General features: G+C 41.9%; 1 protein-coding gene across 1 annotated transcript; it reads left to right on the top strand.

Moving 5' to 3' along the window:
* Nucleotides 1-1,292: 1,292 nt before the first annotated feature.
* Nucleotides 1,293-4,915, top strand: mis12 (MIS12 kinetochore complex component). Its single transcript, XM_054769641.1, has 2 exons — nucleotides 1,293-1,694; nucleotides 3,271-4,915. Exons 1-2 carry the CDS (start codon nucleotides 1,305-1,307, stop codon nucleotides 3,535-3,537), a joined length of 657 nt encoding a protein of 218 aa, XP_054625616.1. The 5' UTR covers nucleotides 1,293-1,304; the 3' UTR covers nucleotides 3,538-4,915.
* The last annotated feature ends 18,090 nt before the right edge of the window (nucleotides 4,916-23,005 follow it).

Below are 23,005 nucleotides of genomic sequence, written 5' to 3'. Positions count from 1 at the left end.
CCCTCCAGATTTATTATTAATTATTGCTATGGCTTACACCCTAGGTTCCCAAAGTGGGGTACGCGTCCCCTCATGGGTACACCAATTGTCATGGGGGTTACGTGAGTAAAAATTAAAAAAAATTAGCACCTAACACTCACAATTACGAGTGCGGCTGAACGCCCGAACCAACTTGAGGTTGGTTGAAAAGAAACATTTCTCTCCCCTTACTTACTTACTTACTCCACGTCTCTTGCCACATCTTCATGATTTATTTCCAAATTACAGACTTGGCCTCTGATTTGCCAACTTTACACTGAACTGATATAGCTTGTGTTCTTAGTGTTTGCTTTGCATATTTGTCTGCCAACTCATTTCCCACCACAAATCTAACATGAATTCCCACACTCTGAATTCTGAAAAGCATGACTAATATTTTTCAAAAAAAGGGTCGTTTCTTTCACTCATGTTACCTGATTTAATATTTTCTAAGGCTGATAGTGAGTCTGCACATATTATTACCCTTAGTTGTTTGGTTTGTTCCACCTACTGCAGTGCCATTATAAACCACAAGCTCTTCAGAAAACACTCAACTATAATGTTATTCTTGATCCTAATTTTATATCAAATTCCGGCACCACAAATGTCACAGATACCGTTACAGTTTCTGGTTGCTTAGATCCATTACAAAAAATGTAAATATACATGTATCCATAATGTGTGTCCACATATGTCATAGTCAGTTGTCCAGAATCTTCCTTGAGATTCTTTATTTTTTCATACACGGGGCATTAGGGGCATCATACTGCGTTACCTTTTGTAGTAAAAGTGACTTGGGACATGAAACTATTAGCACAGACTGAGAACTGATGAGGAAAAATGGGAGAAACGGGCACTGTTCACAGATGGACGACGAGCAAAAGCCTTTTAGATACCACGGCAATGATAGATTTCATTGGAAAATGTAACAATCCAGTGCTCTGTTTGCGTTTTGTTTATTTCTCTCACTTGTTTGTGTTTTGAAAAGGAAAAAATAAAGTTTAAAATGTCACTTATAACTTTTCAGGAATGTTTCTCATTTAGATAGATAGGTATATTAATAGATCCTTGATCAAGATTGGTGATCTGCTATTTTTAGTGGGAAAATTTGAGCTGTGGAGAAAGTTTTCCATGGGTAATTATTCGTATTATTATTGTACTATTTGGTAGTGACTATTTTATCATTTGCCGCTTGATGGCACTACAGCTCAATTCGTCGTCGCTTTAATGTCAGATTTTTACAAAGAAGAAGAAAACCGCACGAAGCGGGAAAAGTATAAATAAAGATGGACGTCAGAGTAGACACAGGTGACGATTCTGGCATTCTCTCTTCGTCAACTTTACAATTGTACGAGTCGCAGTTTTTCGGCTTCACCCCTCAAACATGCATGTTGCGGGTCTACAGCGCCTTCCAGGACTGTTTGTGCGACATCTTGCCCGTCGTGGAGAAGGAATGTGCCCGACAACTGAGTAAAGGCAAGTCGAAAGCCACTGAGGAGCAACTGCGTGTGCGGGCCAGGGAGTGTACTCGGAAGCTGCAACAGTTTTTAGTCGAGCGCTTCAAGCAACTGTCGGAGACAGTGGAGGCCTTACTGGTCACTCGGTGTTTCTCCATACCGCCCAATGTTCTGCTGCCGGAGGATGAGACACACAGAAAACATCCTCCAGACACACAGGTGGGTCAACAACAGACCTCCAAACAGAGGACATTGCCACGACATTAAGACACTTGCATAATCTAATGAGTTCCAATACAAGAACTGTATCAACAAACTAACTTTACAAGGTAATGGAAGTTCATATATTTTTGCTTGTGTAAAGTAGCTAATGTACGACGGAGTGTTAGGGCCACAATGGGGGGAAAAAAACAATCTGAGATTTCGAGAATAAAGTCGTAAATGTACGAGAAAAGTCGTAATATTACGTGTCAGAGGGAAAAAGAGCATAGCTCTTCAGGAAGCTTCAGCAAGATTTAATTTATAGCAGCAGCAAAACAGAGCAGTTGAGCATGTCTAGCCAAAGGTCACATAAGTCCCCCCTTTTCATAGCTTCCTCAGGCAATGCCTGGAAAACATTTTTTTTCTTGTAAATTTACCACTTTACTCCCAAGTTTACAACTTTATTGTCCTTAATATTAAGAGTTGTTTCTCGTAAATTTAGGACTTTATTCTCAAAATCTCATCTTATTTTAATACTCCGTCATAACAGGCATTGCCCTAGACAGCTATGAAAAGGGGGACTTATGTGACCTTTGCCCGTGGGCAAAGATAATATATTTTTTCTTGTAAATTTACTACTTTTTTCTCTTTAATTTAGATGTTTTTTTTCTCGTAAATTTGCAACTTTATTCTTGAAATATCAGATTTTTTTTCAATGTGGACCCCATACTCTGTTTTACTAATGAGTATATACACTTTATACTGTAAGAGTAAAAATGTTACATCTCCGTATATCGGGGTGCTCACACTTTTTCAGCCTGTGAGTTACTTTTAAAATGACCAAGTCCCAAAAAATGTTCCTCCTATAAATACAGAGTATATATTTATGAATCAGTATTAGTGTACCTTGTACATGTATATCAAGAGTGCACACACATTTTCAGCATGCAAGTTACAAGTCTTCATCCCGACAGTCAACGCTTAATGAGGCGTTTGATCGGCAAAGAAAATATAAAACGAAACAGTGCAAAATGGTGCACGCTCAGGGACGCTTGCTACACTGCAAAAAAAATGCAACCTTTCTATACGGTTGAAAAGCCAACATTTCGGGAAATTTTAGAAATGTTTGTTGTGATATGATATACTCATTATTTTGCCATATTATTAATTTTAAAAAAAATTGTCTCCAAAAAATGTTGTCAGTAATATCTACTATTGACAAGAATTTGTAGAACAATTATCGTCCAGCAAAATTTGTTATTGTGACAGGCCTACTTATATGTTTTTATATGCATTGTCAGTTGTTTTCTGCATGTAAAACTATAAAAATGTGTTTTGTGTTAGCATTTTTAGCTTTCTGGAATGGAATGGGGATTTACATTATCTCTTATGGGAAAATGTATTTGGTTAGCGCCAGTTTCAGTTAGTCGAGGCTAGAGTCAGACCTTCTGAAACGAATTAATGACGCGTTCCACTGTACAAAACTTTAATGCAACGGATAATTCTTTGTTATTATTAATCATTGTTAATTTCTTCAGTAATGCTTTGATTGCTTGAGATGATAAACTGTGTAACATTCCCACCCACTGTCCAGGAGATGCTCAGACTGGAGACGTCCTTGACGGACCTCCACAGCGCTTATGAGGCGGAGGTGTGTGCCAGACATGCCCTCCAGGCCGAGCTGCAGGAGCAAGCAGACTTGCAGAAGCATCTGGATGACTTTCTGACTTGGATCAAAGAGCTTCAGGCTGCTTGGCTGATGGAGGGAAATGGCAGTTTCCAGGAAAGTTTTCAACTAGTGACTGCGTCTGTGAAGAAACTGCAGGAAGCCATAGTGGAGGTGTGCAACAAGGCCCCTTGATGAACTAAATTTAATTGCTCCCAAGACTTATTGCAGTCCTTTCGACTCTTAAATCTGATTGACCGCAAGGTGGGAGAGGTAGAGGCATAAAATCTACATCAATGTCTTAATAGTGTTTGGACATAATACATTCCAAGGGGTTTTTTGGTGCAAAGATTGACTGCACACCTTTAGTGGCCTAACATTTTAGTGAGGCGTGTCTCTGCAATATTCAGTCGTCGCCAACAGAGGGCGCAAGTGTTTGTACGCAATAAAAAAAAATATCTCACTGCTGTGAGAATGCTCTTAAGACTACTACTAAATCAATAGAAGAATAACTGTTTACCCAGGTGAACTGCTGAAAACACTTTCAAAATGTACTGGAAGAAAATGAAGAACAGTAAGCATTGGTAACGGGAAAACGAGTTTGACTCAAGGATAATGAGGAAGAAGGATAATGAGGTCTATATAGGTCCAGGTCAAGAAAGCTAAATGAATCTGCAGAGAAGCATCACATATAAAAGAAGAGAAGTGAGAAAAGAATTGTTTAGAATGGCAATTCAGTTTCATCAGCTCGTTCGGTGCCAAGCATCTTTAAACTTATTGTCATTATTTCGTTTAATAATTTCAAAGTTAATGTTTTTTGAGAAATGGGGCCCTCCTTATTTCTAAACAAAAATTTACCTACTACACCGATGGCAAGTATTGTCCTTTTTAGCCACTAGGTGGCATCATCTACTTTCCAACACGGTATCCTTGGCACTACACGACTGCCAAAATGAAAATCATTGCTCTTTTTTTTTCTTTTTGCTTATTAAATGTGTATGTATGTTTGGTATAATAAATAGTCAAACAAGCCCATAACGCCAATAGCAATATAAAGTATATACTGCAGCTACTGTATGTGATCATACCACTACTCTATGTCCATTATTGTCAAATAGAGTATAATATCAACATTAAACTAGTGCTAGGTTTTCAGCTAGCAACGATGTCAGAAGCTGAAAATGTGATTTATAGCCACAGCAACAGTTGGGAGAAAGTGCATAAACAACAACAGTTCAAATGTAAACATTTGTTTTAGCCACAACAGTCCTGGAAGTGTGTGAGGGAGATCCAGATGGGACCGTGTGAGAATTAGCAAAGGGATTGTTGTCCTTTGGAGTGGCAACATTTCTGGATAAAAGTCTGTGTTTTATGGAAACAATTAAAGCAGATAGACATGGCATATTTTAGTTACCTTATTTTGCAACGCGATTAGTTCAGTATTTTAGAAACAGGTTGTCAGAATGATGTGCTGTATTGCTAAAACCCAATATTAAATACATACATACATAAAAGCCTCCCAGTCAACTATCATTTTTGTCAATGTGGGATCTGTGTCGCAGACACCCGGTGGCAGAACATGATCTCTTAAATGTGTTTAATATCCGTAATATAAAAACACAGCTGTCTGCTGTTCCACCAGCCTGTGCATGTGTGCGTTGTGTGTATGAAGATGTCACCAGCGCAGCTGTATGCAGCTGTCTTCTGACTTGTGCCGGCTGTCGAGCAGAGTGAAAAATAAAATGATCATGCAATGTTCTCAAAAAGTGAAAGTGTTTGAAACTGAGAGGATAGTGGAGACAAAAGGTACACAAAAGGAAGGTTTTGACACTGCTGTCCTAACCAGTTTTTACCCTCTGATTAGGGCTACATTATTAAAGCTGGTCCACTGGGGCAAAAATAGTGGTTTATGTAATGGTTTGATATGAACATGCATACAAGTTACACTGGAATACATCACACTTCCACATGTGCAAAAGGAGTAGGAAGAAGCAAAGCTTATTTAATCCTACTCCCCATCCGTTTACATCAATTGCAATACATTTGTTCACTTCCTGTATTCCAAATGCCCTCTCTTCTGGTTGAAGACAGGAAAATAACAAGGTAATGTAATAATGTGGTAAAATAGTAGTCAAATTTGTTGTCACCGCAACTACTTCATATGACAATCATAAGTATGAAATAGACAGAACAGAACATAATTTGATAATGGGTGAGAACTGACAATGAACTCACAAAAATGAAGAGTTAGTAATAAGTGTGGTAGTGATTAGACATAGCATTGACAAATAAAATAGAACATAGTTGGATAATGGATGAGTAGTGGCAATGTACTCTGATAAGAATGAAGAGTGAGTGTAGCAGTGATCAGACATACTGTAGCATTGCATGTACACAATGTTTCAGGACTCTTCTTCCTTGTACTTGGCAAACGTCAACTGCTTGTATTGTTTCTTGAAATCGCTCATCTTAGTGCATTGTTTGAGTTCCTTGCTCAATCCGTTCCATAATTTGATTCCGCGTACTGAAATGCTGAAGATTTTTAGTGTTGTTGCGTCTAAATGTTTTAGGTTTCATTTTTCTCTGAGGTCATATTTCTCTCTTGTTGAGAAGAATTGTATGACATTTTTGGGTAGCAGATGATTGTTTATGATTATGCATAATTTTAGCTGTTTGAAAATGAACTAGATCACCCAACTCACGAGACGAGACTATACACAAGATTGAGTCCACAAGAATGAGATGAGATTTTAACATTAATTTGAACAAAAGTACAATAAAAAAATATGACTAGACCATTTTATTTAGCTGAGGGTAATGGATGCCAGCCTGTGAGGCTGCGTAAGTGTACGTTGGTAGACCTCACTCCGTCTGCCTTAAGAGCTGCGCTGAACACGCGGCTCGACCGTCTGGGCTTTTGGCCGTGTGGTCAGCGCTCTCGCCTTCCATTTCGAAGGTCCTATGTTGGAGCCCCGGTGCGGGCGGTGCGAAACAGGGCGGGTTACATGAGTCACAAAATCATGCAGGCAGTTTTTGAAATGCTTATCGTCCCACAAATAGGCGCTAAACGATATTATTGTTTACATTTTTTGAGACCAAATAAACCACTGTGATGATAATACAAATAAATTATTTTATTTCTGCAATGAACCACGTTCCAGAAATGGCCACAGGGCCACACTTTGAACACCCATGCGTGTTTCACCAGGAAGGCAGGTGCTGCCAGTGTGTCTGCTTCACAATCAAATATGGAGATCCTGCACGGCGGATACTTCACCTTTTGTGGAACGTTTGTATTTAATTACCGTATTTAATTACATTAATAACTTGCTAAATATAGCGCCCATGCTTCTGAATTGTCAGATCAATACGGAGTTATTGCTCGCCACATTACGTCTTCATGTCGGACACACACTGTGGGCATCCCCAGTGCTGCTCCGGAGGTCAGGAGAACCAGAGTATAGAGGAGCGGAGGGAGCCACTTGCTGTGGCTGCCATGGTGCATGTAGTCGGACACCTGCTCCGAGCAGACTCGGTGCTGCCATTATTAATGTTGATGGTGATTCATGGTAACGGTGATTAAGGGTGCAGATAAGTCCGAACATTTACGTGTTTTGATCTGATGACTTTAGTAGCTTTGATCAAGTGTAGAATTAGTACAGCGTCTGCTTGGATATTAACAAGCGTGGCAGCTGTTCAACTTCGATGGAAAAAAACATCCGCAGGTTGGATTGCAGGGTTCAAAGTGTGTGTAAAGCACTTGATGTGTGCTTGCAATCATGCCTTGCACACTGCCACGTCCACATTACGTTTATTATCATTCATAGTCACATTCATTGTCACATTGTGACACCCCTGACAAGTAGTGCTGATGATTCCAGAGTGTCCTTTAAGTTGACAAGGCCAAGCTCTACTAACTTGAGTGATCATGATTGACTGCGGCAGATAGTTTCTCCATGGCAGTGAAAGTCCTCACTAATCCACCAATATTCACAACACATTGTGTTGTCATGTGTATGTAAAACTTTCCCATCCATCCATCCATCTTCTATGCCGCTTATCCTCACTAGGGTTGCGGGTATGCCGGAGCCTATCCCAGCTGACTTCGGGCGAGAGGCAGGGTACACCCTGGACTGGTCGCCAGCCAATCGCAGGGCAGTGATACTTCCCATTTGGGAAAGTATCCCGTTGAACATATGGTTGTCAACAGTGAACTGTGTGTGCGTGCGTGCGTGTGTGCGTACCTGTTGGAACATCATGTGATTGCACCTCTGCATGTGAATGACTGTGTATGTGTGTGTGTGAGTGTGTGTGTGTGTGAGAGAGGAGAGTGAAGACAGCATATGGACAGTGCCCTCCCTTCCTGTTGGGAGTGGAACATCATGGTTGTCTGTGAACTGCAGCTTGACCTGTGACCCCACAGGATCACACATACACAAAGAAAGGGGCAACACACACACACTCACACACACGTATAAAGCTAGATACCTACACACGTACACTCGCCAGCCAGCCAGCTGTCTCCAATGAGCCACTGTCCCACATAGAGACGGAGGAGAGTGACACGCAGCAAAGCAGATGCAATTGTTTTCTCAGGCTGCATGAATGAATGTGGAATTCCCTCAGATTCTGTTAAACCCACGTGTCACCCAGCAGGGAAAGCAACACACACACATAGCAGACTTCTTCCTGTTCCGATCATCTTTTCCAACTCCCTTGAAAACAGCTGTGAGGGTCTCGCAACGCTTCAGTGACCCGAAGGTCTTCGTTTGACCGTATCTCCGATGAACTTTATGGTCCACACGTGTGGCAATTGTACAAAAAGACCCTTTTAAAGCATACATTCATGATCACACAACACACTAACGGCCTTCAAAATAAGAGCGCTTTTTGTCACATTTGTCTAATTGTGTCAAGAAAATAAGCGTGTCATAAAACTATCGTACATTAATAACGCGATTGGAATGACATCTCCAACTGCATCCTCCTTAATCACAAGCACGGATGGCCATTACAGTTTGTTGAAGATTTTATAGCAATGTGTGCTGAGGCTGACATCCCATTAGAAAAGTTAGCCAAGCTACATCCATTTCTCAATCACTGGACAAAATGCGCCAATGATGTATTGCGTCAATAAATGTAAGGATTTTTGCATTTCCTTCATGGACATTTTATTCACCACACCAAATAGCACACACTCGGTGCTGGTAAAATAAGTGGAAAAGGTAAAAAAATGAAAATTCTAAAAAAAATTAATATGGAAAAAAAAAAAAACGGATTTCATAGTGCACTAAGAGAGTTTGTTAAAAAAAAATGTCATATATTCTAAATCACACCACAAATTGGCTTGTGGGCTTCGGCGGTGGTCGAGGCAAAAACTCGAATGTGGGAGGAGTTCGGTGAAGTCGTGGAGCACGACTTTCGGTCGGCCTTGAAGAGGTTTTGGCAAACCGTCCGACGCCTCAGAAAGGGGAAGCAGTGACCGGTTCACACTGTTTACAGTGGGGACGGGGACCTGCTGACCTCGACTGAGGATATAGTCGGACGGTGGAAGGAATACTTTGAGGCCCTTCTCAATCCCACTCACATACCTTCCATAGAGGAAGCAGAATCTGAGGACACGAACGTGGACAATACCATCACCGTGGCTGGGGTATCTGGGGTAGTTAAATGCTCCGGGGGTGGATGAGTGTCACCTTGAATTCCTAAAGGCTGTGGATGTAAAGGGACTGTCTTGGCTGACACGTCTCTTCAACGTTCCATGGAAGTCGGGAACAGTAGCTGTGGATTGGCAGATCGGGGTGGTGGTCCCCCTTTCCAAGAAGGGTGACTGGAGGGTGTGTTCACACTCCTGTGTTCAGCCTCCCTGGGAAAGTCTATCCCAGGGTGCTGGAGAGAAGGGACCATTAGTCAAACCTTGGCTATAGGAGGTGCAACGTGGTTTTCGTCCCAGTCGTGGAACACTGGACCAGCTGCACACCTTTGCAAGGCTACTGGAGGGTATATGGGAGTTTTCCCAAGCATCCTACATGTGCTTTGTGGCCTTGGAAAATGCATTCAACCATGTCCCTCGCGGTGTCCTGTGGGGGGTACTCCGGGAGTATGTGATTGGTGGCACGCTACTACGTGCCATTCGGTCCTTGTATAACCGGAGCAGGAGCCTGCTACTATTTCATTCTGGAAATGTACTTGAAAGTGATGACGCATTTGCTGTATATGTTTACTTTTATCTAAATAAAAAAATGAAAATAATAAAAAAAAATAACTCAACTGAAAGAAACAACCACCTTCTGGTCCCTTCGGCATCACTCGTGCAAACTTGGCGTAACACTTCCTGTATCCTGAAGTCTGGCCATCAAAATAAAAGCACACCAGTACCACATGCACGGTTAAGCCACTTATTTAGTCCACACTTTACACTCAGAAAACTGGCTCGGAGCAGCCCTCATTTGAAAAAGAAAAAATCTCATCCCTATTCAACTCTTGTTCTTTTGTTCCCACATACTCCGACAGCCATTACACCTTAAAGGATTTTATTTATTTATTTATTTTATTTTAGCTTGGTGCGTGGCTGTGGCCCTGCCCGTTTGTTTTGCTATTATACGGGGTTAGCAAGCAGCACGTCCCAACAGGCTCTCATTATTGGCTGGAGAGTGTTCGTTTTTGTGTTGTTACCGCTTGTTGTCGCCTGTCACTCACGGAGTTGCATTGCAAAATGGTCCAGAATACATTATGTGTTTATTTTATTTACATAAATTACAATTAGTATTTTATTTTGCTGCAAGGATTTCTTGTGCGCTGAGAAACACAAGATCAGTGCACATTTGCGCACGTGCGCAGCTGAGAGGCAACGTTGGTTATGCTGTGTAGTAAAAAAAGTACATTCAGCAATACTTTGGTTGCCTTATTTTTAGTGCTTTGAAGAGCTATTTTCATAAGCAAATTAAATTTCCACAAATTTATGTTTGTAAGAGAAGCTTTTTTTTTTTTTTAATGAAAAAACGCATCGGAGCCCATCGGCAAGACTGTTAAAAAAAATCGGACTGGATCGGAAGCCAAAAAATGTGGATCGGGACATCCCTACTATATACTGTATATATATGTGTGTGTGTGTGTGTGTATATATATATATATACATATACATATACACACGTGTATGTATATATACATACACACACAACAACTTTCTTTTCGCTGATGCTTCCTTACAATGAAATACAAGTTTCAGACTAGAACAACCTCTGTGTGTGTATATGTGTGTGTGTATATGTGTGTGTGCCCACGTGCATGCGGCATGTCATTCTTTCTCTCAACTCTTCAAACTTCCTCAACTACTAATCAATACAGGCAAATACACTGTGCCGCCCCCTGACGTTTCACCTCAAATGGACTCCCAGGGGTGTTTGTTGTACTGTATGAGTACAGGCACTGCCTGGAAGTCACATGTGGAAACTTCTTTGCATGCGCCAGTGGACAGAGGAGGGGATCCACCACAAGTCATTTTGACTCTTTGTTAAATGTTGGACAATCCAGCAAGCAAAAACAAAACATTGGATTTCTCGAAGGGGGGGGGGGGAATCACAGTTTCACAGTACATGTTGGAGTTAATCTTTCCCTTATTGAACTGCAGCTCACCAATGTGGGCAGTAGCCACACAACCCCAGGTCCTGACGCTGCCATAACCATGCTTGACTGTTGGAAAAACACAATTGTCTTGCTACTCACTTGTGTTACAAGCTATTTACACTATAATGGCTGTCAGATGAGTCATTTTTAGTCGATAGTAAATCTATACTGCTATACAAGCTGTACACTGCCTACTCTAAAGTAAGTATATCAAAGTTGAATTTCTGTACCATTGTAGCTTTACAGTACAGTACTGTGCTAAAAATGGTTGCTAAATATCAGGGGTATACTCAGTTTTGCGAGATACTGATTGCTATTGTTTGCAGAAACTGCAAGTTAGCCCTTTTCTTTTAAATTTGTAAACAGTTGAACCTTGGTGGGGGTCTTCGGTGACATATACAGTACTTTGCAAAAGTATTCAACCCCCTTGGATGTTCCAGCATGTGATTGCAAGACAAGAATGTGCAAAGAAAAAGCCCCCTTAATGTCAAAGTGAAAACCGATTATATAGACAGCGTATTTAAAAAAAATGTTATTATTATTAGCCGGGCGGTTTGAGATGAACCTTCTCATTCAGCTGGAGAAATGTGTCGGTCAGGCTTGCACGTCACAAGCAGCACATTCTCTCTGTCTTTTTTTTTTTTACCGTATCATTTTTGTCTCTCCTTTCACCGTCCATCCCCCTTGCCTCCCTCCTTCCTTCCACATCCAGCAGACAGAGGGCGGATGCAGGCGAACACTTCCTCTCTCCCCGAAGTTACTTCCTGTCTCTGGGAATCCATTTCCTGTTGGCTCTTACTACAACGGCATTGACAGCATTCGAGGGCTCGGTGAGAGTGTGTATGTGTGTGTGTCTTTTCCTTCAAATAACAGACTTTAGCGTGTGTGGGCTGTTACTTCACTCTCGGCATCAGTGATCATAGACAGTTTGTCGCAAAAGTGAGTGCACCCCTCACATTTTTGCAAATATTTGATGATATTCTTAGCCAGTTAGCCTCGAATTTAATTCTTCTAAACTCATGAAGCAAAAAACGTACCACTTCCACACAGGATAGGAGGAGAACGTTTTTTCACTCGATCATGTTGGGCATGCTATGGCTGACTTCATGACTTCATGCAGTGTTAAGGTAAATTAATGTCAGGAAACAGGCACAGTTTCCTTTACCACAACCAGGCTACGTCACGCACACACCCACACACACACACACAGTCTTGCTTCTAATCAGTGGCCGCGTTATCTGAAAGGTATTTATGCTTATTCAGAGGGTTGGAACCTAACCCACTGACACACACACACACACACACACACTCGAACCCACCCAAACACACACACGGTCGAAGTTGTTGGTACCCGACAAAACCCCACTAGAATCACTGAAATAAATGGAAATTGACAAAAAAAAGTTAACAAATGGAAATCATTGGTTTTGAACTGTGGTCCAAGAGAACTTAAAAAAGCATAATCTTGAAACTGGCCTGGACAAAAATGATAGCGCCCTTAACCTAATATTTTGTTGGTTCCTTTAACTCTCAATGAGACTCCTGCCCCACAGGTATTTTGGTCAATCCTCATGAGCAAACTGCTCCAGCTCCCTCAGGCTTGATGGGTTCCTTCTCCAGACTGCATGTTTCAGATCTTTCCACAGATGTTCAATTGAGATTTAAATCTTTAAATCTCTCAAAGAAGGCCACTTTAGAAAAGTCCAGTTTATCGCCCTTAGCCTTTCTTGAGTGTTTTTGGCTGTGTGTTTTCGGTCATTGTCCTGCGACTGAGACAAAGCTTTCTGACACTGGACACATTTCACTCCTATATACTGTATACTCCTATACTTCATTGTACCCTGCACAGATTAAAGACACCTTGTGTCGGTTGCAGCAAAGCAGCCCGAGAACATAACTGAGTCTCTTCCATGCTTCACAGTAGTTACGGTGTTCTTTTCTCTGTATACATCATATTTGTCTCTTTAAATACACAGGAGAGCTGATCTGACTTGTTGAAAAGCTCAAAATTTGCCCCATAGAAGCTTTGTAGCTTGTTGATATGCATTATGCATTTTGGCAAACTTATTTTATTGTTTTACTTTTGTCAGTTTCAAATTATTTCAGAGACCATGGTGGGTTTTTTCCTTTCCATTCATCAATTTTCTATGCCGCTTATCCTCACTCGGGTCGCGGGTATGCTGGAGCCTATCTCAGCTGACTTCGGGCGAGAGGCGATCAATCGCGGAGCACATATAGGCAAACAACCATTCACACTCACCTTCATACCTATGGACAATTTAGAGTCGTTTAACCTAACATGCATGTTTTTGGAACGTGGGAGGAAACCGGAGTACCTGGAGAAAACCCACGGGGAGAACATGCGAACTCCACACAGATTCACCCAATCTTCCCAATCTCCTGACTGTGTGGCCAACATGCTAACCACTAGGCCACCATGCGGCCATGGGTTTTTCTTTTTATTCACAGAAATAAAAAAAAATGATCCACACAAATGCCACATATACTGTACCTACTGTACATCAGTTTTATTTGGGTGTATCTGACACTCCGGATCGAAATACAGTCCCTTGTTTATCGCATTCAGTTGGTTCCAGCGATAAGTGAATGTCCGTGAAGTAGGTTTCAATATTAATAATTAAAATTTTTTTGTAGTTATCGAAAACCTGTTTGTGACTTTCGAAATAAATTTTTACCATTTTTAGAGCCCTGTAGACCTGAAATAATGCCCTAATAGTCACCTTTATACTCCTATTATTCTTTGTTTACACCACATTGTCAATGCACAGGCTACGGGATCACTGCAGGGACAAGAGAGACGGCCATGGCTTTAAGCATAGTATACTAGTAAGCTAACTGGTTAGCCTCCAGTTGATTTACTCTAAACTTAAGAAACAGTTTCAAATTTTCAGGAATTGTCAGAAACGGGATATGGAAGAACTAATTACATTTTGGGGGTGATTCGGATCACCGTCTGGATCCAAGAATTTTTTAAGGGATTCTTTAACATTGCGAGATGCGACCGTTTTCAGCATTTGTGCATGTAACTCACAAAAATGTTCAGAGCACTTGGGGAAAAAATACAGGACAAGTTAACAACAGGTTCTACAAAATATCAAAAACTGATCCAGAAATTTTGTTGGGCCCAAATTTTGGTGTGGATCACAATATGGGGGGACTATAGCGCTTTGCAGAGGTCTGCGCTCTGTCTGTATTGGACTTGATTGGATTTTGTAGGTGTACCTAATGATGTGGTAGTTTAGATAATACGTAGTCATGAACAAAGTAGCAGGTGCAGCAATCAATCAAATAAATGTATGTATTGTGTATACAAGAACAAATATTTAAAAGAATATTTTTATCATCCCTATAAAAGTAGAGTAAATAAACTGTGCTATTTGTCATGGAATTTAATATTTGAGTGCAATCACCCAACAGAAGGCTCTGTAAGTAAGGCTGCTGGTGGTGTGTTTGTTCATTGTTGCTCCAGCCTCCTCTCTCCCATCTGCCGCCTAACATTAGCATGGAAACGGGACCTGGAGCATTTTCACACATACACACACTGGCCATTAATCAAGGAGTCAGACCCTAAGTCCATTCCCATACATACACACCACACTGAAGATGAAGACAAAGAGCATACACACAGACGCAAACATCTAATCACAGAAACATCCCAATGCACACTTTACTCCATCACGACCACACCTCTTCTTTCAATAGATACGACCTGGGCAACCCTTTTTTTCCCCCCAAAGTCTAAGGGACCACTGTTCCCTAGTGGCACAACACAGGGGGATTTGTCCCCATCAGCTGCTGTGCTGTTTTTTTATTATGTGAATGCGGTGTCTAGTTGATTGTGACATCATGAATGGGCACATTGAAGACTATCAAGCACAAAACACATTGAGTACATTAGAGAGAAAAATTCTGCAGATGGTCAGTCATGTAAAGACTGAATTTAGGTGCAGTAACATGGATATAAGCCTCAGGATATCTGACCATTATGCCTGCAGGAAGTACAAATAGAAGTGTTGGCCACCAATTTACAGCGTATTCTCTTCTGGAAGTACTTTCTATGAGAGATTGGAGTTGATCTGTTTGTGAGGTCTCAGCGTCTCTTCTCGTTGATGCCAAAGGTGTTTGATGGACTTATTCCACACCAGATTCATCCAAGCATGCCTTGAGGGTGTTTTTTCCTTTTCCCAAACTGTTCCTACAGCGAATTAGAAGCATACATTTATTCAAAATGTCTTGCTAAGATCAAGATTTAAGGCCCAGCCCTTGATTGATTAAGGTTTGTGTCAATATCTTAGTCCATATACTGTGCCTTCATTAAATGTATGCAGAAATGAGACATAATGATGAAGAATGTACGAGGAAAGCCATTTAGGTTGGATTGAGCATTAAACTTAGGAGGAACTAAGAGGTCTAGTCCAACCGGAAATTGATTAATTGACTGGAAGTGGTCTGTCCCGATACTTTTACCCATGTTAGTTTAGATTTTGTCAGCATCTAAGTGGAGCTGTCAGTGCCCTATGTCGACGGAAATAGTCTCACACAGTAAATTTATTCCGTCTTAAGCCCCATCGCCATAAATCGGCCCGCCGCTTTTGTCACAGCTTCGCCGCTCCTCTCTGTCATGACTCCACCCACGAGGGCCTCGAGGGGGTCTCTTTTAGATGTGACACAAACATCCATTTAGACTTGAGGATGAGCTGCGGCCGGTGGTCAAAGTGCAAAGGTCAAAGTCACTGTGGTCTCGCCAAAAAACATGTTTTCGGCCATAACAGAGGAATTCATACACTGATTATGGCCACATTTTGCATTAATATCTAATAAGGTATAATGAATAGGGGATAGGATTTCTCTATCCTAAAGTTCAAGGGTCAATTTGACTGTGACATCATAATGTTATGGACTTTTAGGGACTCTTTTCATCACAAAAAAACAGATGAAGTACTATGACGTTTATTTAAGTGTCGCCTACATACATTGTGAATATCATCTCGTGGCCTTATTATTCCACTAACCCTGTCCTATTCATTGAAAAAAAATGGAGGTGTCACAAGCCTTCTTTTATCTTACTTGTGGTCAAGAATTTCATAAACGGATAGATGTATTAAAAATCAAAATCATTTTACTTGTTCCAAGCGTTCTGGCAAGTCAGTTGCTTTAAATTAGTATTGTTAGTCGACATTTCCTAAGATTATCGCTATACTGTATTTGTGTCAGATATCGCCTTGTCATGAGATCCACCAGTTGGGATTAGAAGACAACAAAAGAACATCTTACAGGGCTGAATTGTCAGTGTAAAAACAACCCCGGTCCATATCAATGAGAAAGTGGAACACCGCACAGCACAAAACAGGTAGAGCTTCTACTCACCTGGTGCTCGCTAAAACATGAAAATGCAAACGGTAAGGATGGAGAGATAGAGAGAGACATCTGCTGTCTCTCTCTCCCCTCCTCTGTGGCAACATCTGCTTCCTTCGCTGCTCTTTCCCATCATGCAGTGGGCGTGCCCTTTGTGTTGCCTTGTGCAGCCTTATTGTTCTAACCAATCATTGTTCCCCGCCAAGCTGTTCCCACGATGCACCAGTAATGACCAGAAGGCGCTGATGGGAGCTGGTGTCTCTGATGGAATGACTCTGTCTTTACAACCACTTTAATCCCCCAGGGAGAGATGACAATAAACAAAACAACAAAAAAAAGAAGAAAACAAAAACAAGGTGAACTGAGAAATGGTGTTTTGTTGGCGTCATTAGACAGCAACCAGACAGTTGAGATGCTGCTTGTGTAGCATCGGATAAAACGCAATCGGTAGTCATATTCTGCAGATATTCACCGAGCGAGAGTGGGCAGAAAAAAAGCAGGGGAGGAGGGGCAGATCCAGAATCAGTAAGTCAACAAGAGAGATGGAGCTCTGGGAAAAGATCAGAGTCGAGTCCCTGGGGAACGGCGACAGATGAAGTCGCTGAATAAGCTGTCTGTCATTGTGCGACTCGGGCCGCTGTGGTCACTTGGTTTGTTCACAAGCAACAATAGAGCACGGCTGAGAGAAACATCTCTGTTTTCCCACAAGATTTAGCACCAAAAATCTGGAGTCATTGATGCTTTTCCTGGGGATTTGACCTGGTGACAAATTGTGATGCTAATAAAATAGGAAAGAGAGAGTATATGCCTAGTCAGTGTGATGATGCTCTTTCTTTTGTGACGACCAAATGGCAAACAGGATATGCACAAAAAAGTCAGAAGATAGAAGGAGATTACACAAGCAGACATTATTCATTGACATCAGGACCCAGTCAGTACAAAAAAATACATACAGTTCATTTGTTTTCTGACATTTTTTGTTGTGTATTATGTTATTTTTTTATACAATATGATAAAATATAATATTTTAGATTATTTTTCAGTGAAGTACCCCTTGTGGATAATAACCGCAGCCATGTTGATACAGTGGAGCCGCGGTTAGCGTCATTAATCCGTTCCAGAAGGTCCGACTCAAACCAAAACGTACTCTATCTGAATCAATTTTTCCCATAAGAAATCATGTAAATCCAACTCATCCTTTCCGGACACCCACAAATGTTAACACAAAACACTTGTTTTCGTAGTTTTACACGCAGAAAACAATTCAAATGCATATAAAATGACAAATGAAAGGGAGAAATGAGCATTTAACGTCACTTTTACCATGACTGAAGACGGCTGTGAGGCAGCGGCGACGGACAAGCAGAGATCGACACCACCTTCGTGTTTTGCTATGAGTTATAGTCAGTTCAAGTCAGTCGTGTTTCTCGCACTCTGTATCAAAATGCTGCCACTTGCCGCTTCCTCTGGCGCCTTTGTGGGTTATTTTGTAGCCGTGATCAATAAGAAAAGCAGGGACTTGTGGCATAACTGTGTTAGTTTGTAAAGAATTAGTGTGAACTGCTGATGATGTCATAGACGGGTGGCAGGTCTTGGGGACAATGGCTTCCGGTTTCGATGCTAACACAGTGCTAACAGGGACATTTTGTGATTAAAAATACGTTAGAAACACAGTTGGACTCATGCAGTGTATTACGATACCATCAGACGCGTTAGTAGAATGGAATGGAAGTGTTTCACTTTTTGAATTCAACTACTGAAATAAATGAGCTTTTACAAATATTTGAATTAATTGAGATGCCGGTTTTAGGAATCTGCTGCAAGTTTTTAACTGCCGGTCTAATGACGTCATTTACCGATTATTTGCGACCCCGCAACTAATAAAAACATCAACGCTGCAAATAGGGCAGAATGTGTGATATTCACTTAGAAACACACGGCCATTCACCATGATACTCATACTTGTGTTTTTTTTGTTGTCTTTTTTGCATGACATGACTGTGATGGTGCGAGCTACCAAGCGAATGATGCTGTAGGCTAGCTATGCTAGACGCTGTGCACTCTTAGGCGGCAGCAGAGCTAGCAAGTAGCCATGCACCTCGAGTGTAGCTTCAATAGCAATCTTAACATAACACGTTCACACAATATGTATTTCTTCTTTTCACAATTTGATTCATTTCTAAGAAAAGCACCATACTGCCTGCATTTTATTTGTGAAAAATATGCAACATTCTGATGCAGCATGATTCTCTAAGGGCTATAATTGGCCGATCAGACCCTACTCTAGATGCATGGGACATTTTTTTAGTTTGACTTTTGACACATATTACTATCGAATTTTTTTTTACTCCAAATTGTACAGCTTTTGAACTGTTCATCAGTCAAAAAAATAATGAAAACAATTTAATGTACGAGGCCGCACGGTGTGGTTAGCATGTTGGCCACACAGTCAGGAGATCGGGAAGATCTGGGTTCGGATCTCCGTTGGATGGATGGAAGTTAATGTACGAATACTAGGGGTGTAACTCTGCATGTTGTTGTCATGCATCTACTTGGTAAATAAATACAGTGCGACCCATCCTTTGGCTAGCAGGAGCCAGGGCTAGCGATGGTGCCAAGCGAGCCTTGAGACCTTCTTCCGTTGTGAAAGCATCTTGTTTGGGAACACTTTGCTTTTCCAGTGTAATATGTAAACGGGCAAAGGCAAGTGGATAAGACAAAAGCAATGTGCCGGCATTGTTCAATCGAGATCGGGAATGGGGCTAGAAGCTGTAACTATTAACGCTGCAAATTTAGCCCATCCATCCATTGTCTAGCGGCGAGTTTGTTCAAGGGGAACTGACTTTGGGTGAAAAGCGGACTGCGCACTGAATTGGTCACCAGTCAATCACAGGGCACATATCGAGACAGACAATCATTCACACTCACATTCACACCGGAACTGAACCCACACTGCCTGCAGCTGAATTCAGGCGAGTCAACCACTGTGCAAGTCAGACCGGCAGTGACCCAATAGGCAAGAACTTCAATTTCCTACAAATGAAATAATAATTCAGACTCTTCAAACAGGTTGCCCTATCCTAAAACGAAACATTGTTAAGTGTTTAGCATTATTTTTTTTGGGATAATTTTATTTAATGGAGAATGATCTGATAGCAATGTGCCATTTTTTAAATATTTATTTTAAAAAATCATTATAGCCGTTTACACTAAAGCTAAGCAGTTTTACGGTTTGCATTTTGTTCACTCAAAGTACTGAAAATGAACAGAACCGTGATAAAAACCGAAGTACGCCCCAAACCGTGATTATGGCGGACTGTTACACCTCTAAAGGACACATAATCGAATTTGCATTGTACTGTATATTTGATATAGAATAGTCATTCAGTTGCAAAATCAAGCTCTTTAAATGAAGTTGTCTCTTTATATTGTTGTGTTGGAGTTACCAGTTTGCCATTCAAATACCGTAGCGAGCCGATTTTTCATTGGCATATAGGTACAAAACTGATTTGGTACCACAAATTCTGCCAAGAAGTCAGAGAAATCCTGTGGATCTTCATTGCTGCATCCACAAGATAGCTACTATTTTATTCCAGCTGTGTTGTGTTATGTCTCAAATGATGTGATTTGTCTGTGTGCACCTATACATAACAATATCACTTGAAGAAATATAGGCATTTTAAAATGCAGTACTATAGTTTACCCGGTATGTAGCCAACCAAAGTACCGTAATTGGTGCCACCGCCAAATTTCTGTCTTATAGAAGTACAACTTAGATACACCACAAGCCTTCAGTTTGCATTTTGGTCAGAATGAGTGAGGATATGTCCATGAGAAGTTCAAAGAGCGCTGCATATGGCATATAAGCATATGGCATCCAGTGACCGGGGCTTTGTGTGACTATTGACACCAGAGGGAGGATGCACGTGTGTACGGCTGTTCAGGGCGGCAGGACAGTCTAGCGGCAACAAAGGACCAACCCTAAGCCTGTCTCCTGCGATTTTCCAACTCAGCGAAAAAGCTATTGTGGCAGTGGAAAAAAAGTGAAGTTAAAAAGCTTAGCATGGTATGTGCTAACAACCACCCGCCGCTTGTGTAATACAAGCAAATACTTTTTGAGCGGTCACAGTCGCAGTCTTTGAGAGGGAACACATCCCGCTATGGCCTAGCAGCGCTGGCCCAGTGACTGCTTCCGCTTGTTGGTGTGTAGAGTTGTGTCAAGCTAATGTGTCAGGAAATGTATTTGGAAAACTGTTGTTTTAGAGCGAATCCATGATTCATTTTTGCAGTGGATTAATTTGAAAGCACCTGAAGACACATGACACATTGTGGCCTTCCGTTATTGTTGTCAATAAAACCAAACGCCATGTAACAGCCGAGTTTGGCCTTTACATCCCTTGATGAAGTGGATGGACTTAAATATTTGTTAATTGTGAGATTTAAATCAGCAGGAGCAGTTGCGCACATAAGGCCCTATTTTCTCCTTTACGCTGAAGTGCTTTTCTACGTGCTTGGAGTGAAGCACGTTTCCATTACGGGTATTCTCCCATCCTGACTCGAGACATGCCCTCCGCGCATAGGCTGTGAACGATGGGGCTTATGTGATTCATTCACGAAGGAGGCGGACTTTGCCATGACATAATTTTTTTGAGCTTTTGAGTGTCTGAAAATGATGGAACATGGAGTTTTAACATGAGTGTCATTGAAATCCGTGAAAAAGAAAAAGCACACTTTTCATTTGACTAGGCCTCATCCATTTAAGGAGAATGTAACAGGTTTAACCGATAGCTGCATTTCACCAAGGTTGTGGTTGTGGCCGACAGCAACCTGTTTTGTTCAACAAAGCGATTGTTTGATCCTGGATCACCTCCTCACCCTTTTAATAGTGTCTGATAGACCCTACAGTATCTATTTTCTATTAAATAGTCGCACAGTTGAAATTAACTGTCACACTGTTAATGATTACGGCTGAAAGTAGCTTCCCTGCTCCCTTGTACAAAGGTAGCGCGGACCATTTGTTCTACATCTGGAAGGCAGGAAACGGGAGCTCTTTCTTTGGTAGGAGCCAATCACAAGCTATAAGGGAACTCACAGCGAGCTTGTCAACACATCAGAAATTGCAGGAGGTCATTACTCAATATAACTGACTCACAGTGTCAACTTAGAAAGAAATCATCACGCAGCAACTTAACACTCCAAAGGTAGGTAAGAAATATATAATACAACTACCAATTCGAGTTTAGGATAGAAAACAACTGTTTTAACGGTTTACCATCATGCATTTCTTCTCAGCAAAACATTTCATTGGCCAAGGCTGCCGGGGCGCTGCCATGATTCATTCAGCTGCCTCTGTCCACCAGAGGGAGACTCCCTCTGACTCCCTCTGAATGAATGAATCATGGCAGCGCCCCGGCAGCCATGGCAAGATAAAGTTACTGTAGATGGAATGGTTCTTCACAAACAACAACCACAGTGACAGTCAAACATCTCGTTGAATGCTTCAATGACAGGCTGATGTCCCTCACACGAGATTATGATGAAATCAGCCAGCGTTCACTGGCGCTGCCAACACCGCATGGTTCTCGTTTAGGCAAAGCAGCCTGATGGACAGATAGACATATAATCGGTTCTCTGCAGATGCTTTTCAACAGAGGCAGAAGTGACCAAACTATGTTGTCAACTCTGGCTAGCTTCATCAATCATCCGTTCATACATATGCAACATACCACACAATAAGACGGGGGAAAAAGAGGACAGGATGACTGGGCAATAAAAAGTGGTAAAGGGAACAACAAGAGGAGAGGGCAGGGGAAAAAAAGACAATTCCAAACTAAACCGCTATGGGGGAGTACAATGTGGGACTGGCAAAAAACCTCGGCAACAAAGGCACAAACAAACACACTTTTACAACATCAACTCGAGGACTTGCACTGGGGGGTGGGGGGGAGTGGAGGTGTTTCCAGCGCAGGCCGGCAGCCAGCCACAACATATTTGGGTACGTCGAACTCCTGGTTGACAGGCCACCTTGGACACGTAGCCTCACTGAAGTACCTCAGCCCTCATCTCGGCTGGCACGAACAACTTGCCCACCTGGCACCCCTCCTGCGGCTCCATGCCAGCTGCTGCCTCAGACACCTTCCTCTCTACCTCCCACTGGAGGGCCCCGAGCACCATAGCTACAGGTACGATGGTTTCGGGAGAGTTCTCCACCTCCGCCGAGCCAAAAACTCTGGATAGAGCATCGGGCTTAATGTTCAGTGGTCCCGGTCTGTATGTTATGGAAAAGTTGAATCTTGTTAGGAACAGTGACCAACGTGCCTGACCAGAGTTGAGTCTCTGGGCCGTACGGATGTATGCCAAGTTCTTATGATCAGTTACCACCACAAAAGGCTGGGCCGCACCCTCCAGCCAATGCCTCCACTCCCACAGCTCAAGCACGATAGCCAGCAGCTCCCGATTCCCCACGTCGTAGTTTCCCTCAGCAGTGGTGAGGCGACGTGAGAAGAATGCACATGGGTGGAGCTTCTGGTCGCCCGGGGATCGCTGGGACAGGACCGCTCCCACTCCTGTATCCGACACATCAACCTCAACAACAAGATCAAGATGAGTGAGCACAGGAGCAGTGATAAACAAAACTTTGAGTTCAGCAAACTCCGCCTCG

Source organism: Dunckerocampus dactyliophorus, chromosome 3, assembly GCF_027744805.1.
Source record: "Dunckerocampus dactyliophorus isolate RoL2022-P2 chromosome 3, RoL_Ddac_1.1, whole genome shotgun sequence".
Classification (NCBI taxonomy): domain Eukaryota; kingdom Metazoa; phylum Chordata; class Actinopteri; order Syngnathiformes; family Syngnathidae; genus Dunckerocampus; species Dunckerocampus dactyliophorus.
Note: the sequence above shows the minus strand (reverse complement) of the source record. Positions and strands in the feature narration are given on the sequence as shown.

Bases quoted from the DNA above. Each gene is read 5' to 3' on its own strand.
- mis12 (XM_054769641.1), top strand. From the start codon at position 1,305: ATGGACGTCAGAGTAGACACAGGTGACGATTCTGGCATTCTCTCTTCG. The intron at 1,695-3,270 runs GTGGGTCAACAA...CCCACTGTCCAG, and splicing joins AACATCCTCCAGACACACAG to GAGATGCTCAGACTGGAGAC.